General features: G+C 46.2%; 1 protein-coding gene across 3 annotated transcripts in view; it reads right to left on the bottom strand.

Annotated features, from left to right (window-relative positions):
- Window positions 1-23,859, bottom strand: part of VIT (vitrin) — a 1,955,513-nt gene that overhangs the window by 782,192 nt on the left and 1,149,462 nt on the right. For all 3 annotated transcript variants that reach the window (XM_086927073.1, XM_086927074.1, XM_086927075.1), the window contains one exon: window positions 22,966-23,028. In XM_086927073.1, coding sequence (XP_086783199.1) covers window positions 22,966-23,028 — 63 coding nt within the window. The remainder of the gene's footprint in view (window positions 1-22,965; window positions 23,029-23,859) is intronic.

Raw genomic sequence — 23,859 nt, 5'->3', positions numbered from 1 at the left:
ATCATCTCTCTAAGAAGGAAGTTCCCGAAGTACACCAGAAAAACCCTTGCATGTCCTCCAGCCAGATTATGTTGTCGCTTCAGATGAAAAGGGAAGCGGTGCGCCCTCTGCACCGCATGGTCCAAATCCCAGCCTAGTTCATCAGGGAAGGACTCTTGAAGCAGCTTGACGATGAAACGTCTTGGGGCGTCCCTTCTTTCCTTCAGGAATGCCAAGTAAGCGTAAGTTGTTTCGACGCTGGCTATTTTCCTGATCCTCCATCTTTGTCATTAGGTCGACCATGCAGGCCATGTTGGATTCCCCACGTTGTTTAGTGGCCCGGCTTTCTGTTTCTAGGTGTTCTGTTCGTGCCTCAACCATGGTAACACGATTGCTGATGTCGGAGCAGGTTTTATTCAGGCGCCTTAGCCCACCTTGCAGTTTCTTGGCAGCGTTTTTAGCTGCGCGGTTATCTGTCCGGACCTCTTCGTGGAACTCCTTAATTGAAGCTAGTATGGAAGCTAAGGAGGGCTCAGGTGGGTCCGCCAGCAGATTTTTGGAGCTCCCCCACTGGGTCGAGTTGTGGTCATCCTCATCTGGTGGATATGACATTTGGGAGTCAGAATAATCCCACTTTAGCTGACTGCGCCGCTTGCTCTTGCTACTAGGCTTTTTAGGTCTCTGAACAGTGCCAATGTCTTTATGTGAAACCTCACTGTCTCCTTCACTGGCACCTTCGGACACGTCATCATTTGAGGACGAAGGGGTGCCATCTGAAATGGAGTAAAAATGTTCCAGTCCTGCCTCGGGTGTCCAGGGATTTTGAGAGCTGGAGGGCACCACCAGATTTTGAATAACCTTATCAATCCCCTCTAATTGAGAGTCATTGATCCCCCGTGGGTTAGGAGCGAGAGTTGGAGTCTCCGGGCTGGGGTATTTGCTACCTGCGTCCGAAACCTGAGGTAAAGAGTGGTCGCTGGAGGGATGATCTGGCAGGGAGTTTTGGGAAAGAGTATCTGTATTTTTAGCTAGTGCTGTGGGCTGAGCGGGAGCAGGAGTGCTACCTACAGCTTCTTCTAGTTTGGGTACAGGCTCTCCCTGGGGGTTCTCTTTCATGGCACTCCTCTCTATCTGAGAGGCTGCTTGAGTTTTAACGTTTACGGTGGAATTGTGGTAAGTCTTTTTGGCGCCCAAATTTTTTTTAGCACTAACCTCAGGCCTGTGGCTGGCAGCACCTCCCGAGCTCCTCCTGATGGAATAGCACTGACAGTTGCTATGGCAGAGTCCTTGCGGCAGCCGGGGTCTTCATTTTGGAGCCTCTCCGTGTGCCTCTGGCGTTTATGATGCTCCTGCCCGGGTTTTGCGAGGTCGGGCCGCGGTACAATCCGCCTTCAGCCAGGAAATCAGCGGAGAGAAGAGCGGCTTGAGAAATGCTTACTGCCACGATATAGAACAGGATCACTCGTGCCTGTAGACCGGCAAAAGTTACAGCGAAGAAAAGCAGCGCCTCCAGCACAGTGCTACAAATCTTCAGCTCGCCAAGTATTGTTTGCAGGAGGGCCCCCACTCGGAGGGAGAGCTTCGAAGTCCTGATTCGTTTCTGACCTCGCCGAGCCAGAATCAGCCTCTGTATCTCTCCCGCTCTGGTATCAGTCGGGTCTGCGCAGGGCGGCTGGCCGAGCGTATTGCTTCCGGCGTGAGCAACAGAGAGACGAAGACTCACGCAGATCCCATCTTGCTCTCCTGAGGGCGTCGCCGTTTCTCGTATTCCGGTGCTCCCAAGGGTGTTGGTCCTAGAACCCCTTAAGTCTAAAGGGGTTTGCTCAAAGTCCTCTCCTAAGTGTCCTTTATCTGTAGAATTCCAACCGCAACTTTCCCCATAGAATCCAACAGTGCCGCGCGGCTGTGTTCTCACACTGCACGTGTCCCCCGTGGGACCCCTGTGTCACTACCTTGGGTGATTCCTTGTGATCCCAGCAATTCTACAGGCTCTAGGCCTTGTGTCTAGTCAAGTTGTGGTTCTTATACCACTTTCTTAATGTATGGTTTGGTCCCCCCTGGGGCCCAGTGTATAGTGTGCTATTTACTGAAGTTCTATTGCATTTAAATTGTGTACCTTGCTCTGTAATCTCATGAAGAGATTACTAGAGAGTATTTAGTAATAAATACATATATGTTATATATATATATATATACCTTGTGTGGTTCTCCTTTCATTTAGACAGTCAAGAGGTTATAATGTGGTAAACCAAGCTGCTTTACACTCCTTCAAGACTTAGCCTGAAGGCTGCTCTACATAGCTACCACTAGGATAGCTTTCAATAAAGGTTGTCTTAAACCTATCATCAATAAGGGTTGTTTGGACTGGTGCAAGATGCCCACTATAACGAGTGGACAGCATATGCCAGGCCAACTTCTCACACAGTGGTTTCCAGGATAGTCCTGAGCTTCTTTTGTTACTGTGATAAGGACAGGTAGCAGACAAGAGCTGGATTCAGGCACTAAGCCTGAAAGGTTGGGCCTTGCTGTGGGGTTGGGAGGGACCTTTGCACAGGGAGTGCATAAGGCAACCCTGGTTTAGGCATGGAAGGACTATGAATGAAAAGAAAGGAGATCAGGTTGAATGTTTGGATTATTTCAGTTTTGGGTTTTCATATTGGGGAAGATTTAAAAGTGGGAGACAGGTTGTTTAATGTATTAGTGATGTGGCGTTTTAGATGTTGCATTACAACAAGGAAGTTCAGCTGCATACCTGTCTTGAGGAAACTGCCTTTTACACTTTTAAGTAGTCCTGGTTACTACTGTTTCGTTCTGCCTGAATCCTCCACTCCACAGTTCTGTTTGAGCCCTGTAGGCCACAGATTATGCCCCAAAGGGAAATTCTGTGAGTTAATGGACACATTACAGAAATGTATCTGTAAAGTATGGGTCACAGGCTCCACTCATTTTAAGTATGTATATAAATGTAATTGATATTTATATAGCAAGAACCAAGCTGAAAGGCAGCAAAGCTTGTTCAGAATTAAAGGCTAACACACAGTAAACGGTTGGTAGGAGGGTAGCTGTTTTGTAGACTGCTATTGCCTAATTCTGTAGTGTTATTTAAAGATGTGAGTCATGAGCTCTTTCCTAAATGTGAGTCATGAGCTCTTTCCTAAATTGGAACAGGGGCAGTCCTGATGACTACAGGGATATTGTTGGAGATACTAGGTGCATAGATGGAGAAAGCCTGTTGCCTTATTTTTTATTTTTTACACTTTTATGTCACTGGTCGGATAGTGTCTTGGCGGGAGGTGTGTTGAGAGCCTCTGGTGATAGTCAGCTTATCAGCCGGGTAGGGAGAAGCGCAGGTCATGATGGCATTCTACATGATGTAACTCCTTTTTAAGATTATGAGGGGCCATCAGTGGGGTTCAATGAGGGTGATGTGGTTGTATTTCTTTAAGCCAATAATGAAGTGTGTTGCACTATGTAGAATGCCTGTAGGAAGGGCCAGTGCAAAGCCTAAGAAACCATAAAGCAAGGCATTGCCATCATCCAGATGCAAGAGTATGAGGGCTTGGATGAGAGTTCTGAAGTTGCATTATGCAAGGAAAGGTTTCACTTCCTTAAGCAGAGTTTTAGATTTGGCGGTCTCTAGTTGGCAGACCAAATAGGGTCCCTTGCATCTAGTCAGGGTAAGGTGGCTATACTCCTAAAATAACCCCTGCTACCCCCTTGGTAGCTTGGCACGAGCAGGCAGGCTTATCTCAGAGGCAGTGTGTAAAGCATTTGTGAACACATACAGTAATACAGTAAAATCCTACAAATGGACACCATACAGGTTTAGAAAAATAAGGAATCTTTACTAGACTTAACACAAGATTAACAACAAAAAACCACACAACTGTAATAAAAATAGATTTTAAAATGGTAGGAAATAGCTTAGTTCACTTTAGATTGCAAATGCAACACTTTGCTCTCACAGTACCTTGGATGCGTAATGCAAAACAAACAAAAGGGTCGCAGGGAAGGTGATGTGTTGGTTCCTTATACTCAGGGGAGTGGATGCGTCGGTTCCTTACTGCTGTGCAGGGGAGTTGATGCTCGCTTCCTTACTGTGAGGGGAGTTGATGCGCTGGTTTCTTACTGCGATCTGATACGACGACGCTGCGGTGCAATGCGACAAAATGGCGTCTTGGTTATGGTGCGACAATGTAGATGCGAGTGTGCAGGCCGGATGGCTGTGCAGCGATTCGATGAACTTCTGAGGCGCGACAGGCTCTGTGACATTCTTCTCCGGTGATGAGACTGCAACCCGTGCTTCTGCTAAGCAATGGTAATAGCGGCAGCGATAGCACGCATACTCAGCGATGTGACGGCAACTGCTGTGGCAGCGACACGTTTCTTCTTTTTTGAGCACGCTTCCAGCTCCCAGCGACACATAGTCTCTCAGAAGGCCCAACACAACAGCAGGCACTTCAATTCCCAGCAAGGACATCCAGGGGGGAACTGGAGGTGAAGTCTTGTAGCCCTGAGACATCAAACAGGAGGCAAGCACAGTTCAAGCCCTTGGAGATTCTTCTTCAACATGATGAAAGCACACTCAGTCCTTTTCTCCTTTCTTTGGCAATGAAGCAACCACTGCAGGCAAACCCCCAAACCCACAGCACATCGGTAGTCTCCTCCTTCAGCTTCCTGGTTCTTCTCCTCAGCAAATGTTTGTCTTGATTCCCAGAAGTGATCTAAAGTTCTGGGTTCTGGGTGCCCCTTTTTATGCACACAAATCCTTTGTCTCTGAAGGCAGAAAGTGTCTGTACCTAGTCCAAACCAGTTCTGGGTGCATTCTGCCAATGCACAACTTCTTCCTTTGTCAGTGTGGGCCAGAGTCATCAGACGCACCACAGGAGGTGAAGCCAGCATTGTGGAAGGCAGGCACAGCCCTATTCAGGTCCAGGTGCTACTACTCCCACCACTCCCAATGCAGATAGGTCTATTCAGCCTAGTTCTGACTCACCCTGTCTCCTGGAGCCACCCCAGTCCATGTCACTCACAAACCAGACATGGAATATACAACCTAGCAGTGGCAGGCTGGATGGTTAGATAAGACAATACCTACTTTCTAAAAGTGGTATTTTCAAACACATAATGTTAAAACCAACTTCACTAAAAGATGTATTTCATCATTCTGAATTCAGGCATACTAAATTTGTTTTTCTACCATGTTCCCTGGGTCAGTTAGGATTATAAGATGTTCTAATCAAACTGCCCATTCTGGCCTATGGGGACAGGTAGCCTCGCAATAGTGAAAAACGAAATTGGCTGTAATTCACTATCAGGACATGCCACACACATTAGGGCATGTCCTACCTCTCACATACAATGCACCCAGCCCTTGGGCCTACCTTAGGGGTGGATAACATGTAGAAAAGGGCACACACGGTGCACTGTACTAGGGTCTGACAAGTAAACCAAATAGGCCAATCATGGAGTCACTAATCCATTACATCAATTTAACATAGGGAGCACTTGCACTGTGGCACTGAATAGCAGTGGCACAGTGCCTGAAGCATCTAGACCAGCAAAACATATAGCAAAAACACAGGAGGCAACAGTAGAAAATGGAAGGGAGACGCACGCTAATATTGCCAGGTCTAACACGTGTCCCTTCCAGCTGAAATGTGGGGAGAACTACCCTACCTCTTGGGAGTTCTCATCACTAAGGCAGAAAAATCTGGTCAGACCATCAGCATTGGCGTGTTCTGTACCATGCTGATGTTCTACTGTTAAGTTCATCCCCTGTAGGGAAATGGATAAGTATGGGCGAAATTTGCGAATTCGCGTTCAGCGAATTTGCGCGAAATCGAATTCGCAATCCGCAAAATCCACGAATTCGTGCAAATTAGTGGATTTTTAATTTTTTGCGTGTTCGCAGGGTTTTTTGCGTGTTCGCGGGCTGCTTGAATGGCGAAGTTACCCATGCGGTTGTGTATGGGCACAGCACCTTCTGGTTCACCACTGCCACCCTCTGGTTCATCACTGCCACCCTCTGGTTCACCACTGCCACCCTCTGGTTCACCCCTGCCACCCTCTGGTTCACCCCTGCTACCATCTGGTTCATCACTGCCACCCTCTAGTTCACCCATGCAACCCTCTGGTTCAGCACTGCCACCCTCTGGTTCAGCACTGTCACCCTCTGGTTCACCCTTGCCACCCTCTGGTTCATCACTGTCACCCTCTGGTTCACCACTCCCACCCTCTACCGAGACCTTTTGTGACGCAGCGGCAGCACAAAAGATGCGCCATGGTGCTGGGTAATAACAACGTGACGCATCTGAGAGATGCGTCATGTTGTAAAGCCCTGCGCCATCAGGAGGCGTTCCGGCTCAGGGGAGGGCGTTCCTGGCCAGGAACGCCTCCTAAAAGTGGCTGAGTTAAATCTACAAGAATTCACTCCGTCACTTTTAGGCCAATGCTGCGTCAAAACCCTGCGCCTGCTTGAAGCAGGGGCAAGGCTTGATGCAGCATTGGGGAGATAGGGCCCCCAGAGCATTGCTGGAGCTGCGTCGCAAGCTCGACGCAGCTCCAGCAATGCGCTGCTTTTACGGCACAGATGCGTGACGCATGTGTGCCGTTTTTGCCACATGGTGCGCCGCATTGTAAATGCGGCGCACCATGAGTGGCGGAGCTGCGGCGCACAATAACTGGTGCATCCCTGGGGATGTGCCAGTTATTGTAAATCTGCCCCTATACATTTAGCCAACGAGGGAGCACTTACTGATTAGACAGTAGAAAGTACTCCAGTTGAGTAGAGGTTATGCACAAAAAGGTGGAATCTTCGTGGACAAATACGCAGGGCGGGATTCATTCTGCCCCCTGTTAGACTAGTTTTTTGTGCCCTTCTGCCCTCTGTTAGACTCGTTTTTCCCTTGTTTTTCTGCCCGTTTTCCCTCTGTTAGACTCGTTTTTCCCTTGTTTTTCTGCCCTTCTGCCCCCTGTTAGACTCGTTTTTTGTGCCCTTCTGCCCTCTGTTCGACTAATTTTTCCCTTGTTTTTCTGCCCTTCTGCCCTCTGTTAGACTTGTTTTTTGTGCCCTTCTGCCCTCTGTTATTCCCTTGTTTTTGTGCCCTTCTGCCCTCTGTTAGACATCTTTTTTGTGCCCTTCTGCCCTCTGTTAGACTCGTTTTTGTGCCTTTCTGCCCCGTTAGACTAGTTTTTTGTGCCCTTCTGCCCTCTGTTAGACTCGTTTTTCCCTTGTTTTTCTGCCCTTCTGTCCTCTGTTAGACTGTTTTTTTGTGCCCTTCTGCCCTCTGTTAGACTCATTTTTCCCTTGTTTTTCTGCCCTTCTGTCCTCTGTTAGACTGCTTTTTGTGCCCTTCTGCCCTCTGCATTACCATATAATCACTCAGCGCTACCCCAGCATCACTCAGCACCCCCACATTATCACTCAGCACTACCACATTATCACTCAGCACCACCACAGCACCACTCAGCGCCACCACAGCATCACTCAGCACCACCACAGCATCACTCAGTGCCACCACATTATCACTCAGCACCACCACAGCACCACTCAGCACCACTACAGCATCACTCTACGCCGGAAAAAACAAAAACTTCTTCCGCAAGCTACAGAACATCCAGAACCCAGCCGCAAGACTGGTCCTCAACCTGCCAAAACACTGCCACATCTCCCAGCACCTGCATACACCCCACTGGCTCCCCGTCGAGGCGAGAATCACCTTTAAGATGCTCACCCATGCACACAAGGCCCTCCACGGCACCGGACCAGCATACCTGAACAGCCGACTCAAATTCCACGCACCCCAAAGGACCCTACGATCAACCCAGCTTTCCTACGCCGTGGTCCCCCGCACCAGAAAGACCAGATCGGGAGGCCGCTCCTTCTCCTTCCTCGCGGCCAAAGCATGGAACGCCCTTCCGCTCCACCTCAGACAGACAACATCGCTCCCCATCTTCGCAAGAAACCTCAAAACCTGGCTCTTCGACAGACCCCCTCCTTGAAGGAATGGAACCTGCACCCCCCCCACCCCTAGCGCCTTGAGACCCTTACGGGGGAGTAGTCGCGCTTTAACAAACTCCTGATTGATGGATTGACTCAGCACCACCACAGCATCACTCAGCACTACCACAGCACCAATCAGTACCACCACAGCACCACTCAGCGCCACCACAGCATCACTCAGCACCACCACAGCATCACTCAGCACCACCACATTATCACTCAGCACCACCACAGCAAAACTCAGCACCACCACAGCATAACTCAGCACCACCACAGCATCACTCAGCACCACCACAGCACCACTCAGCACCACTAAGGCACCACTCAGCGCCACCCCAATATCAATCTGCGCAACCATTCAACAACAACTGGTTCAAATATGTTCTCTCAATGTTTCAAACTTTATTACAAATGTCACAAAAATATGTTAATATTTCACTTCTGTTCTTGGATTTTCGTCACAATAAAATACACTGAACATAATCTTCACAAAAGTTATTTGAAAAAGTTTAAGCTATTGCCATTATAAATTAAAATCACTTTTATTTATGTATTAATTATTTTAAAAAAATAAAAGCCATTGTAATTTGTAATATCAATACAGCTAAGTCACGTAAATACAAAACATGTTGCATTACAAATGCTATAGGTGTCACATTTGCGAAAGTTATAACTATTGCATTGTAAATGACAAAGCTATTAATTTAGCTATTTTCAAAACCAACAGATAAATAAAAAAATTGTCATTTACAAGACCAATAGCTCAAACTTTCCTAATGCGAGACCTATTGCATTGCAAATGCTTGTTTTTATATCTGTCAGTGCTTCCTGTTGAGGTTTAATTTTCGTGACAGGCGCCTCATTGCCTACTTGTTACTCTTCTCTGACCCTGCTTCAAGAGTCAGAGCAGGGTCAGAGAATAGTTGCAAGTAGGCAAGGAGGCGCCAGGAAGCACTTACAGGCTTACAACAGCAGGTGCCCAAGTTGAAGTTAATTTCTTTGTAACCCTTTTGTAAATGGTTACATAAAATTAGCTTCAACTTTTGCACCTGCTGCTGTAACCCTGTAAGTGCTTGGCTGAAAATTCGTCCCCGCTGATTCGCGGATTTTACCGCTATTTCGTGAGATTCGCGGATCGCGAAATCGCGGAAAATCCGCAAATTCTGCGAGCGGAACGAATTTTCAGCCCATGCTTAGAAATGAACCACCTCAACAACTTTGGATTCTCACCCCTCATCTGCATCAACCATCTGAGGGGCCTGTGGTCTGTCTGAACACGGAAGTGAGTCCCAAACAAGTATGGTCTCAACTTCTTCAGTGCCCATACCACAGCAAATGCCTCACACTCAATGGCACTCCACCTCTGGTCCTGTGAAAGGAACCTCCTACTAATGAAGGATACAGGTTGGTCCAAGCCCGCCTCATTCATTTGTGGCAAAACAGCCCCCACACCATGCTCTGAAGCGTCTGTTTGGACAATAAACTCTTTTGAGAATTTGGGTGCCAGGAGCACGCGCATGGCAGTCTTCAGGGCATCAAAAGCTTTCTGACAAGTGTGAGTCCAGTTTACTTTCTCAGGCTGCTTCCTGGAAGTTAGCTCTGTCAAGGGTGCAACAATGCTGCCATACCCCTTGACAGACCTCCTGTAATACCCGGTGAGTCCTAAAAAGGCTCTCACTTCTGTCTGGGTCTTGGGGGGGTTCCCAAGTCAGGATGGTCTCAATCTTCAACTGTAAGGGTGCCACCTGACCGCTCCCTACCTGGTGCCCCAAGTACACCACGGAATCCTGCCCAACCTGGCACTTACTCGCCTTGATTGTGCGGCTTGCCTTGCGCAGTGCCATCAACACTTCCCAGAGGTGTCGCAGATGTTCTTCCCAACTGACGCTGAACACTATAATGTCATCCAGGTAGGCGGCACTGAACTCTTCCAGTCCAGCCAACACCTGGTTGACCAACCTTTGAAAGGTGGCGGGGCAGTCGTCATCACAAAGAGCATAACCAAGAACTGGTAGTGTCTATCTGGTGTGGAGAATGCTGACCTCTCTCTTGGCCCATCAGTCAAGACGAGCTGCCAGTACCCAGATGTTAAGTCAAACGTGCTGAGGTACCGGGCAGCCCCTAACCGATCAATTAGCTCATCAGCTCTGGGGATGGGGTGCGCGTCAGTCCTGGTGACTGAATTGAGCCCTCCGTAGTTCAAACAGAACAAAAGTTCCGGTGTGACACCTAGTGCGGCAGCCTTTGGGACAAAGACCACTTGGCTGGCCCAAGGACTGTTAGAGGAATCAATCACCCCCAAAGCAAGCATCTTAGGGACCTCTTCCTTAATGCAAGCTCTCACCCTGTCAGTCACTCTGTAAGTTTTGTGCTTAACAGGAAGACTGTCTCCAGTGTCTACATCATGGACACATCAATCAGTGACCCTGGGAATCAGGGAGAACAGATCAGAAAACTGTCCCAACAACTGGCAACAGCCATTCTGTTGTTTAGGGGACAGGGTGAAAGAGAGGTTTACACCATCCACTGACCCATCTTGATCTTTTGCAGACAGGAGGTCAGAAAGAGGCTCAGTTTCCTCCTCCAATCCCGCATCTGTTGCTAGGAGCATGCCCACTTCGGAAATCTCTAAGTGTGGCTTCAGGCAGTTGACTTGTAGGGCCAGCAAAGGGTTCCTTGGAGACCGCAAATCAACCACGTAGGGGACATCACTCTTGCGCTCCACCACCTCAAATGGTCAGGTCCACTTATCCTGGAGCGCACAGGGCTCCACTAGGGCCATGAACCACACTTTCTGACCAGGCTGAATCTCAACCAGAGTGGCATTATGGTCATACCACCGCTTCATCTCCTCCCGACTGGCTTCAAGATTCACCTGAGCGAGCTGTCTGAATCACCTAGTCTGGTTCCTGAATGCCAGCATTTGGCTATATACAGCCTGGGGAGGTTTCCTGGGAGCTTGCTCCCAGCCTTCCTTGACCAAACTCAGAGGTCCTCTTACTGGGTGACCATAGAGAAGTTCAAAGGGGCTGAACCCTAGGGACTTCTGTGGTACCTTACGGTAAGCAAAGAGAAGGCATGGTAAGAGGACGTCCCACTTATGCCTCATAGGTTCCTCAAGACCCATAATCATGCCTTTGAGGGTCTGGTTGAATCTCTCAACCAGCCTATTACCTTGGAGTGGTAAGGAATGGTGAACTTATTGGTTACAACACACTCCTGCCACAGGGACTTCATATACTTGGAAATTAAGTTTGTATCACGGTCTGACACCACCTCTCCGGGGAATCCCACGTGATATAAAATCACTGTTAGTGCACGTCCCACCATTGGGGCCATCATAGTCCAGAGAGGGATGGCTTCCGGGTTCCTGGTGGCATGGTCCACCAAGACCAGGATGAACCTGTTGCCCATGGCTGTCTTGGGATCCAGAGGCCCCACAATGTCAATGTCCACCCTTTCAAATGGGGTGCTGACCACAGGGAATGGCTGGAGAGGAGCCTTGTGCTTCCTCCCACTCTTTCCACTTGCCTGACAGGTCCTGGAATGAGTGTCTGAACTCTTGCGCATTTGGGGCCAATAAAAGTGGGTGACAAGCCTTTTCAAAGGTCGTGTCCTGCCCCAAATGTCCTGCTATAGGCACATCATGAGCCAGCCCTAGTAGGAAGGCTCTGTAGAGCTGGGGTACTACCAGCACATGGGCTGACCCAGGCTCAGCAATGTTAGGCTCACTATACAGGAGACCAATCTCCTTGTAAATCCAATGTGATCCAGACTGATCACCTGCTGCCTGGTTTGCAGCCTGTTGCCGCAAACCCACAAGAGAAGGGCACTACTTCTGCTCCTCACAGAACTCTTCCCTGGAGGGTTCTCCTTCCTGCTGCCAATGGGTCAGCTCAGGCAGGCCCCCTAGTTCAGCTACCTGTTCCCCTGTAGGTTCCAGGGCATACCCCTCAAGGTCTGCCTCCTCCTGGACCGTGGGAACTGTGGGAGAGGGTTTCCCATGCCCCCGGCCTCTTCACTTTAAGTCAGGCACCTGGGTCACTCTTTCAGGTTCCAGGTCCTCTTGAACACTTGTATTGGCTGCCATGGACCGAGTGGTCACACACGCCCACTCATGCAAACCCTAGATCTCTAAATGAGCACTTTGCTCCACTTTAGCCCAAGGGGAGCTCTCCAAATCATTACCCAACAGACAGTAAACAGGCATGGCTGGCCTCACAACTACTTGAAGAGTACCTGAGACCCCCCCACTCAAAGGGAACCTGAGCCACCTTACAGTGGCTCTCTGTGCTGTCAGCGGCAACAACTGGGTAAAATGCATTGGGGATGACCTGCTCTTCAAACACCAATCGTCAACTGACAGCTGTCACACTGGCTCCGGTATCTTTAAGAGCTTCCACCCTCTTGCCATTGATGGTCACCCACTGCCTGTATTTTTTAGTGTTATCAGGCAGCTGGGTCTTGAGGACCACCTCACAGTCTCCTAAGGAGATTAAGGACATCTCTGCGGGACCCCACCTACCTTGGGTACCCATCTCCTCCCCAGGGCTACACTAGCCATCTGCCGTGGTGGTGCACCAGTGGGTGCTGCCTTCCCATGCAGGGGACATCTAGCATCATAAGAACAGTGGCCTACTAGACCACACTTAAAACAGGTCTTGGGACCCCTGTGAACAGGCTTATCTGTCGGGCCCCTGCCTTCTTCTCAGGGGGAGGCTAGGAACCCTTTCCTTGGTTCCCTTGGGGATTACTTTGGGGCCCTTTCTGGAACTCCCTCTGTGTACCCTTGCCCCGACACCCATCTGCTGAGGACCCTGCCTACCTTTGGCGAAGTCTCCCACATGACCCTTGTGGACCCGGATGCTCACCCAGCAATCGCCTCCTCAGCAAGCTTCCTAGGATTAGTTAGCTTACTATCAATCAGGTGCTGGCGTAGCTCTGGAAAACAATTATTTGACAAGTTCTCCCATGAAAACAAATCATAGAGCACCTCCAAATTATCCACTTTGCTACCCTTCACCAAACCATCCAATGCTCTGCAAAAGAAAGACACATATTCCACCCATGTGGTAGACTCCAGTTTCTTGCAATTCCTAAACCTTTGTCTGAACAACTCTGGGGTCAAACCATATCTGAACATTATGGCTCCCTTCATGTGGGCATAAGACACCTGCTCCTTTGTAGGTACATTTAACAAGGTGACCCACCCATCACTAACAAAGCACCCCCACAACCCCGCTCCCCAATCCTTCTCAGGGACCCGGTGGGCCAACATTGCAGATTCATGAGCCCTAAACCATTGACCAATATCCTAATTTTTGTGGGAATCCTAACTACTTCTTTGGGGATGTATGTCCTTGCTTATACTGGCACTGGTGGTGTGCTGCCACCAGAGGGAGGAACCTCTAAACTTTTCGCCTTGAGTTCCAATTCCCTCAACACTCTCATGGTCAAAAGGCATTTTCTTTTCCTCTAAGGCTAACTTCTTAATTTCTAATTCCATCCCAAGCTCTATTTTCTTGCCATCGATGTCCTTCTGACCACCTATTGTGAGCCTGGCTAGCTCTAACGTATGCACTCTCTCCCTCTCTCTGTCTTCCAGTTCTCCTTGGGACAGGCCCTTGGAAGAAACACTGCTGCCCGCCCTGGAAGGCAATTTCTTCCCGGTTGGGCCCTCTGGCCTCTCACGCTGCCCATCTAAATTCTCTGCCTCCACAATCGGCTCCTCAGGATGCTCACTGGCATTCCAAGATTCCAACCAGGCCTCAGCGCCTTTTGTTATTCCTCTTTCCTGGTGAGGCCTTTTACAGAGATTTTAGATTTATTGCACAGAGCTTTGAGGTTGGCACAGTGTAAGCATCAATTTTCTCTTCTTCCAATTCAATGTCTACATTTCAATGGGATGCTAGCTTACTCATGGTAGAAAGACTGGCAGTTTTCAAGAATCAAAAATATAAAAGAAGTTCCAAGGAAAAAGAACTCTACCAAAATGTATGTGGTTGGATTTGGTCTGCACTCACTAGTAGTGTACACCAATCACTGTATATGAAAAACAAATGCAAGTCCAGAACTCTCACCGCTGACCTCCAATGTTATGTTTGGGGGTCTCTAGTTGGCAGAGGGAACATTGCATCTAGTCATGGTAAGAGGCTACACTCCTAAAATAACCCCTGCTCACCCCCTTGGTAGCTTGGCACAAGAAAGCAGGCTCAGCACAGAGGCAGTGTCTAAAGCATTTGTGAACACATATAGCAATACAGTGAAAACCCCACAAATGGACACCACACAGGTTTAGAAAAATAAGTAATCTGTACTAGACTTAACACAAGACCAATGATAAAAATCCACAATACTGTAATCAAAAAGAGATTTTAAAATGGTAGGAAACAGCTTAGTTCACTTTAGATTGCAAATGCAAAACTTTACTCTCACTGTAACTTGGATGCGTAATGCAAAACAAACAAAAAGGTTACAGGGAAGGTGATGCGTCGGTTCCTTACACTCAAGGGAGTGGATGCGTCGTCTCCTTAGTGCTGCGCAGGGGAGTTGATGCTCGCTTCCTTACTGTGTGGTAAGTTGACGTGCCGGTTTGGTACTGCAATCCGATGCGATGAGGCTCCGGTGCGATGCGACAAAATTGCGTCTTAGTTGTGGTGCAACAACATAGATGCGATGCGTGCACGCCCAAAGGCTGTGCGGCGATTCGATGAACTTCTGACATGCTTCTCCAGTGATGCGATGGCGACCTCTGCGGGGGCGACCTCTGGCGCGGTGGCGGCATGCTTCTCCGGTGATGCAACGCACTTCGGCGATGCGATGGAGACAGCAGCAGGGGCGGCACACATCCTCGGCAATGCGACTGAAACTGCTGTGGCCGCGACACTCTTCTTCTTTGTTGAGTCACACTTCCAGCTCCCAGCGACACACTCAGAAGGCCCAACACAACAGCAGGGACTTCAGGGGGGAGCTGGTGGTGAAGTCTTGTATCCCTGAAGCTTCAAGCAGGAGGCAAGCACAGTTCAAGCCCTTGAAGATTCTTCTTCAAGATGATGAAAGCACACTCAGTCCTTTTCTCCTTTCTCTGGCAACAAAGCGACCACTGCAGGCCAACCCCCCAGGCACACAGCACAGGGGTAGTCTCCTCCTTCAGCTTTCTGATTCTTCTCCCCAGCAAAGATTTGTCTTGTTCCCAGAAGTAATCTAAAGTTCTGGGGTCTGGGTCCCACTTTGTTTACACACAAATCCTTTGTCTCTGAAGGCAGAGAGTGTTTGTACCTAGTCCAAACCAGTTCTGGGTGCATTCTGCCAGTGCACAACTTCTTCCTTTGTCAGTGTTGGCCAGGGTCATCAGACACACCACAGGAGGTGGAGCCAGCATTGTGAAAAGGCAATCCCAGCTCTATTCAGGTCCAGGTGCTACTCCCCCCACCACTCCCACTACAGATAGGTCTATTCAGCCTAGTGCTGACTCACCCTGTCTCTTGGAGCCACCCCAGCCCCTGTCACTCACAAACTAGACATGGAATCCACAAACTAGCAGAGTCAGGCTGGATGGTTAGGTAAGAAAATACCTACTTTCTAAAAGTGGTATTTTCAAACTCAGAATGTTGAAAACCAACTTCACTAAAAGATGTATTTTATCATTCTGAGTTCAGGCATACTAAATTCATTTTTCTACCATGTTCCCTGGGTCAGTTAGGATTATAAGATGTTATAATTAAACTGCCCATTCTGGCCTATGGGGACAGGTAGCCTCGCAATAGTGAGAAATTAAATTGGCTGTAATTCACTATCAGGACAAGCCACACACATTAGGGCATATCCTACATCTCACACACAATGCACTCTGCCCTTGGCCCACCTTAGAGGTGGCTAACATGTAGAAAAGGGAAGGTTTGGGGACTGGCAAGTGTGTGAACTTGCCAAGTCGACATGGCAGTCCACGACTGCACACAGGCTCTGCAATGGCAGGCCTGAGCCATAGTATACAAGCTGCTCCGGTGGGTGGCACCACCAGCAGCATTTGATTTACAAGCCCAGGGCACACACGGTGCACTCTACTAGGGTCTGACAAGTAAACCAAATAAGCCAATCATGGAGTCACTAATCCATACATCTATTTAACATAGATTGCACTGTGGCACTGAATAGCAGTGGCACACTGTCCAAAGCATCTAGACCAGCAAAACATATTGCAAAAACACGCGAGGCAACCGCAAAGAATGGAAGGGAGACCCACGCCAATGGTGCCAGGTCTAACACAGAGAGAGCTGGTACCAGGCCTAGCTCATTGAGAGGCAGAGTAGTAGATTAATGCAGTAACATACTGTTTCTTAGATGGTTAAGAAGAAACTAGTCTTTGAATGATGTGTCTTCTTAACCATCCAAGAAACAGCATGTTAATGCAAAGGTCCTCCCCCACTATACGATTCATTGGCCCTGCTTATGCAAAACAACCTACATGTGGTCACAACTAGGCAGGCACTCACCAATATGGTTCCCAAGCCCGCTACGGTCAGTTTCACTCTGAACTCCATCCAAGTCCTTGGACACGGGGCCCAAAAACTATTTGTTAATGGCAATGTGGAGATCTCTAATTTGGGACATTTTCAGATAGCAAAGAGTCCATTCCACAGAACGAGGAGATGCAAGGTCAGTGTTGCCACTTTTACAGTCCCTTCCTTTTGCTTCCATACATGAACGTGAACTGGCTGTAAAATTAGTCATTTTTATTTTGAACAATACCCATGGGAACAGGTGGTCTAGGATGAAAGACTGCAGTCTATGTAATTTGCAATTTCCACTGCATATCGGTGTACTTTAACATGCTTTGACAGCTGCATTTGTACAATGACTAGTCCAATATGTATTTGTTTCTGCTGTTATATACAAACATTATGTCATTTCAAGTGGGGTAATATTGCAAGTCCACATTTCACACTATGCCTAGTTTTCAGAGTAGCTACTATAACTTTCATGATGTCGTCTAACACATTCAGACCAACAATAACAATGTGCAGAGTCAATAATCCGTATCTGCTGATCTTCACAGTCTCTTAGTGGGCCTCTGAGACTAAAACACCCATCTAGTGGACTGCAGCCTTTAAATTTGCCCAAAGAGTCCTATCAGATGATTTAAGAGGTATGCAGACAAAATATCGATATTTAAATATCGATATACAATAATATCGAAGTTTAAATATCGAAGGCACATAATATAGAAGGTAAGTAATATCGATAGATTTAATATCGCTATTAGTAATATCGAAGTGTTAAATATCGATGTTAGTAATATCGATGTTAATAATTTCGATGTTACTATTATCGATTTTTAAATTATTTTTGTGTATATTATGTATTTATTATGTATTTAATTTATTTTTATATAATTTTGTATTTTATTACTGTAGCGGGTTGTGGGTTTATAGGGGAATAGGGTGGGAAGTAATTTAATTATGTTAAATTAATTAATAATTAGTAGGAATTATAAATTAATTTTAATTAATTGGTAATTATTTTTAAATCATTGGTAATTAATTTTAATTAATTGATTAATTGATAATTATGTTCTCTAGAGGGTTTTGGGTTTATAGGGGAAAAGGGTGGGAAGTAATTTAATTATGTTAAATTAACTATTAATTAGTAGTAATTATAAATTAATTTTAATTAATTTATAATTATTTTTAATTAATTGGTAATTTATTTTAATTAATTGATTAATTGATAATTATGTTCTGTAGTGGGTTGTGGGTTTATAGGGGGATAGGGTGGGAAGTAATTTAAATGTAAATAAGTAAAAATGTTTTTTTAATTATTTGTTTTGTTAATTATATAATTGTTAATTGATTATTAATTGGTAATTAAATATTATTAAATGGTATTTTTTATTAATTTTTTTTGTTAAATATATTTTGCTAATCATGTTTTTAATAATTATGTATTGGTATTTGTAATTGGTTTATATTTATTTAATAGTTACGTTTTTTATTATTTAAAAAAATACATTTATTTATAAATATGTTATTTTTACCCCTACGCTATACAACACTTTCCCTACTGTTGAACTCTCTGGAGTTGGAATAGCAATTGTTACCCCTACGCTATCCAACACTTTCCCTACTGTTGCACTCTTTGGAGTTGGAATAGTAATTGTTACCCCTACGCTATCCAACACTTTCCCTACTGTTGCACTCTCTGGAGTTGGAATAGTAATTGTTACCCCTACGCTATCCAACACTTTCCCTACTGTTGCACTCTCTGGAGTGGGAATAGTAATTGTTACCCCTACGCTATCGAACACTTTCCCTACTGTTGCACTCTCTGGAGTGGGAATAGTAATTGTTACCCTTACGCTATCCAACACTTTCCCTACTGTTGCACTCTATGGAGTTGGAATAGTAATTGTTACCCCTACGCTATCCAACATTTTCCCTACTGGTGCACTCTCTGGAGTGGGACTAGTAATTGTTACCCCTACGCTATCCAACACTTTCCCTACTGTTGCATTCTCTGGAGTTAGAATAGTAATTGTTACCTCTACGCTACCCAACACTTTCTCTACTGTTGCACTCTCTGGAGTTGGAATAGTAATTGTTACCCCTACGCTATCCAACACTTTCCCTACTGTTGCACTCTCTGGAGTGGGAATAGTAATTATTACCCCTACGCTATCCAACACTTTCCCTACTGTTGCACTCTCTGGAGTGGAAATAGTCATTTTTACCCCACGCTATCCAACTCTTTCCCTACTGTTGCACTCTCTGGAGTTGGAATAGTAATTGTTACCCCTACGCTATCCAACACTTTCCCTACTGTTGCACTCTCTGGAGTGGGAATAGTAATTTTTACCCGTACGCTATCCAAAATGTATTAAATTTTTTTTATTTGTTTTACATTTTTAATAATTGTTATTTATATTAATATTTGATGTATATACATTTATTTGTAATTTATATTTTCATTTATTTATAAGTTATTAAAATAATGTGTTAGAGGTATTATTAATGAAGTATATACTATGTAATATATCTTTATTATTATTAGTTTTTATTACATTATTTATTAATTTTAAATATTATAATATATTTTTAACTATGTTTAATACATTTATAAGTATTATTTTGTTAATATTCCATGTTTTTTAATAAAAAAACGATATTTTTTAAAAAACGATATTTTTGACATCAATATTATTTTTTCGATATTTTTGTACTTACCTTGTTAGAAATAGGATCTCGATATTAATGTAATCGATATTTTTGTTGCGATATTTTAGTATGTAGATATTTTTGTGGTCGATATTTTGTCATAGATTCGGTTTCAAGACTCAATCTACTGACCCTCGCCACTCAGATCACTTCCACTGATCCTCTAAGTCTCTTTGCAGAGCTTCAGAGCCCCTGAGCTGTGACTCAAAGCAAGTGAGCTGTCTATCAAACCTTCTTTTCTATCCTTCAGACAATGACTTAAGACCCTAATGGACTCTGGGCCCCCTGCTAAAGGTCACTGTGAGTCCCATTCTCTGATACCCTTCAAATCCCGACCTTGAGCTATAAAAGATCCTTTGCCATGCTCTGCTGTCCTGCATTCTCTTATTCAGGCATCAGAGAACTTCAGCCGGCCGTCGCATTTACTCTGATTACCTTTGCATTTCCTTCAAACAACTTCAAAGTCATCTGAAATAACATTGTGGCAAGAGGGACCTGTAGTACTCTCTGCTTGAGATCAGAGCTTCTTAATTGACTCTTGTAGCACATCTGCCAGACTTCGAAACCTTTTTCCTGTCCCTCGCCCAACTCTTAGACAAATTCAAAGCCACACTTATAGCACTCAGATTGTCACTTTAATCCAAAAAAGACACGGATTCCCCGTCTGTTTTTTCTCAGGATTCATCACTCTGCCCTCAGACACTTGATCTCCTGACTGCTCACCTTCAATGCCCCTTACTAGTCACTTTTGACACTTTATTTAGTTTTCAGGCCCACTCTGAAGACACCTGGTGCTTTGAGACGCCAGACAACCTCAGGGTACCTCTGTCTGCTGTCTGACCCCAACATTTAGCCGTGTGAAACCCTCAGTCACTACTCTGTGCTAGTCTGCAGGGCTACTCACCTAGCCCGTGGAGAATCACTGCACCATCATTCAAATTCCCTGACTAGATCCTCCTTCTATTTGATAATCTGACCATCTATGCTGGCCCTCAGACACCATCAAGCGACCTGAACCAGTCTACAGATCTACAATGTCGACCAAGCACTGGTCCTTGAGACCTGAAAACATTAGCAAGCCCCTATTCCTTCCCTCAGACACTCACTTTAAACCAGAGGAGATCATCAGCCTACCTTCTGGATTGAGAATTCCTCAACTGGTACTCAAAACATCTCTGTCAGATCTCAGGTCCACTGTACTTCCACTCATCCAGTGCTCAGACACATTCAAAGCCCCACTGATAGTCTTCAGATCCTCACTTTGAGCTGAAGGAGCCACTGATTCCACTTTTGTTGGCCATAACGACTTCTAACCCTTCTTCCGGTGCTTGCTCCCCTGCCTATATAAACCCTCAGAACCCCTCTTAAAACTAGGCCTGGGGGTTGACCTTGGCTCCGTTCGCAGACTTTGCAGTTTTCTGCACTCCCCACTCCACGGAGGTTGCGGAGTTCAGAAAACTCCCCTTCACGATGGGCAGCTGAGTTTCTTCCCCGCTTGCGATCGTGAATGGTAAGTTTGCAATCTTGAATGATAAGTTTGCGATCACGAACGGTAAGTTCGTGAGTGAGAGCTGCCGCTCGGGTAGAATTTCCACCCGAGCTGCAGGAATACCAGCACAAACTGCAGTTCACACTGCCCTCTGCCACTCACGGAACTTCGCCGAATTGTTTTTTAACTTTGCAAAGTTCAGCGTAGCAAAACTCAGCAAACTATGCCCAGGCCTACTTAAGACACTAAAAGCCCCTCAGATGGTCTTTAGACACACTCTGCAGACTCTCACCTGGTCCTTTTAGACACTCATTCCCCTTCTATTAGCCCTCAGGACTCTTCACCCTTCCCTCATTGCACCTCAACAGGCCTCTGACCCACAGTTATCCCTTATGTAGCTTCAGACACCCTTTACATTCTTACTTTGAGCCCTAAAATACCCATAGCCCCACATCTGCTACTCCTCGGAGCCTCCCATTCTGTCCCCAAACCCACCCTACTGACCCTCACCCATCTTTAAGGCTGTTAGCCTTCAAACTTACTTTGGACCAAGGTCAACACTTAGGCCACTGTTTCACAGAGCTTTTCAACCATCTCTTATGTCCACCCTGCTGACCATCCTTTACCAAGGGACACTTCAAAGTACCTCTGGGAGCCCTCTAAATTTGATTTTTTTGAGTCCATCACTAAAGCTTGAATCTTCTGTCTCCCAGACCCCAGTGGATGCCTGTCTGCCTGCCCTCTACTGTAACTATTCATTATGCTGAGTTCAGGTTATGGCAAATCAAAATACCTGCTAGCAGGTCTTGAATCTTAAAGTTATCTACAGAAGGCACTGTAGCAGTTCTACCTGCCTTGCACCTTTTCTCAACCAAGTGGTATATCCCTTGCAGACTCAAGACTCATCAGACAATGAAATGCTAGTCTCAGAGAAAAGGAAGAATGCTGATTCACTGGGGAGCCAGGCATGCTACTGCCAGCTGCACGTGTGACACTTTGCTGTGCATGACGACAACATGACTAGAATCTCACATACATCTTTTGGTGCCTATTTGCATTCAAGCAGCAACCAACACAGCGTACTAACTTCCCACATTTACACTAGTGTGGCTGAATGCCACTGAATCCAAAAACTTCAAAAGAGGTGCATGTTCGAAAACAAAGCTTGTTTAAGGACCGTCTGCTCAGACCAATAATACAACGAATACATGTAATATAAGGCACACAAATATTCATAAACTAGGCATGAGCGGATTTTGCAGATTGGCAATCCGCGAATTTGCGGATTTGCGAATTTGCGGATTGCCAAAATCCGCAAAATCCGCGAATCCGCGCGGATTTTTTTTTTTTTATGTTCGCACGGGTTTCTGCAAGTTCGCGAGGGTTTTGTACAATTTTGCAAATTGCGAAATTGTACAAAACGCGTGCGAACTTGCAGCAACCCGTGCGAACACAATTATATGAAGAGAAAGAAGCTCCTGGTCACAGGAACAGCACGGGAATTGCGCTCATGAAAGTCAAGGATGCAAAGGCCTCTACCCAGCATCACAGCTGAATTTCCACAGTAGATTTGGGAAGAGGCACACCTGTCCAGCCTCGAAGACGCTCATGATTGTTTTTGGGCTAATGAATGAGTCACTGATTTTGAGTATCAACTAGTTCGAGCGACCATGCAAAGGCCGCCCTCTACCCAGCATCACAGCTGATTTTCTACGGTAGATTTGGGAAGAGGCACACCTGTCCAGCCTCGAAGACGCTCATGATTGTTTTTGGGCTAATGAATGAGTCACTGAATTTGAGCATCAACTAGTTCGAGTGACCATGTGTGTGTTACTATGCAATCGCCCTGAAGGGCGCAGGGGTCCCTTGAGTGACCTGTGTAAGGCTGTAACTATTTTACAATGGCGCCAGCAAGCTGCCAGCGCCGTTGTAAAATAGTTACAAAGTTAGCTTGCACAGGAAGCACCTGCTTCGTTTTATCTAGTGGTTCCTGTGCAAGCTAACTTTGTAACTATTTTACAACGGCGCTGGCAGCTTGCTGGCGCCATTGTAAAATAGTTGCATGAGTGGGGGTTCAACTTTTGAACCCGTTACGCTCGCGGATTTTTTTCTGCGGATTTTGCGGGAAATCCGCAAAACTCCCGGATTGCGGATTTCCCAAAAATCCGCAAAATCCGCGAGCGTAACAGATTTCCCGCTCATGCTTATCATAAACTAGATGTAGAGGTATTAATGATTTCTTCAAAATCTGTAGAATAAAAGCAAATGGAAGATAAACTTACCTTTGGTAGCAGAAACCTCCTGGACAAATTTCAGTTGTGTTTCCGTGCCAATTGTTTTAGATTCTGAAAGATAAGCAAGAAATACTACTTATTTGATTTAGTACCAAGATAATAATATAGCTTTAACAACTGTAAAAGGGAAAGTCTTGAAAAGTATAGAGTTCCGGAATTAGAGTTTGGCGGACAGGTTACCATATACCCCAATCCCTTGGTCTTCCCTTCTCTTTTAAAGATGGATAAACCTTAGCTTTTCCATCGGCAGAGGCTCCACTTGGCTCCATCGACAGAAAACTTCCACCAGCGGCTCAATGGAGCAAGGGCCAGGGCTGGCCTGGGAACCTAAAGCAGTCCTGGCAATTCTTTCTGACCAGCCCCCGAGGAAGCATTTCCTCATCCCAGGAGGCTGGAAACACTTGCTCCCTGCTTTTTTTTTAAACTGGGGGCAGATAGTGCAAAGCCCCTCCCCGGTAATAAAACAACCCCCACTGATGCAAAACCACCCTCCACACTTCCAGTTTCCCGGGGAAATGCCTGATGCCTGGAACGGCCAATTCAGTCCTGCTAATTAACACCATCACAAAACTTGATTTCAGAACAGATCTGGATGTGGTGCTCCTTTTCGATACAGTACCCTGAAGCTCCACCAGTTGCTGTTGTACTGTTGTGTGTCCCAGAAGCACCTGGAAGTGCCAGGTTAAATATGCAAGATGCAAGGACACATCACACCATGTTTTTCACAGTCCCTTGGGCTTATATTTATCCACATTTGCCTCTTTCACATGGAGAACCCCCGGAGGTTTACTCCAGCAAGTTTGTTTGATCGGTGCTTGTATGAAAGTAAAATCTGCTCTCATGGTTACCCACGTTTTGCTGGTGTCAGTATGTTTTTGTGAC

Source organism: Lissotriton vulgaris, chromosome 6 (genome assembly GCF_964263255.1).
Source record: "Lissotriton vulgaris chromosome 6, aLisVul1.2, whole genome shotgun sequence".
In the NCBI taxonomy this organism is placed as follows: domain Eukaryota; kingdom Metazoa; phylum Chordata; class Amphibia; order Caudata; family Salamandridae; genus Lissotriton; species Lissotriton vulgaris.
This window is presented reverse-complemented; position numbering and strand designations above follow the sequence as displayed.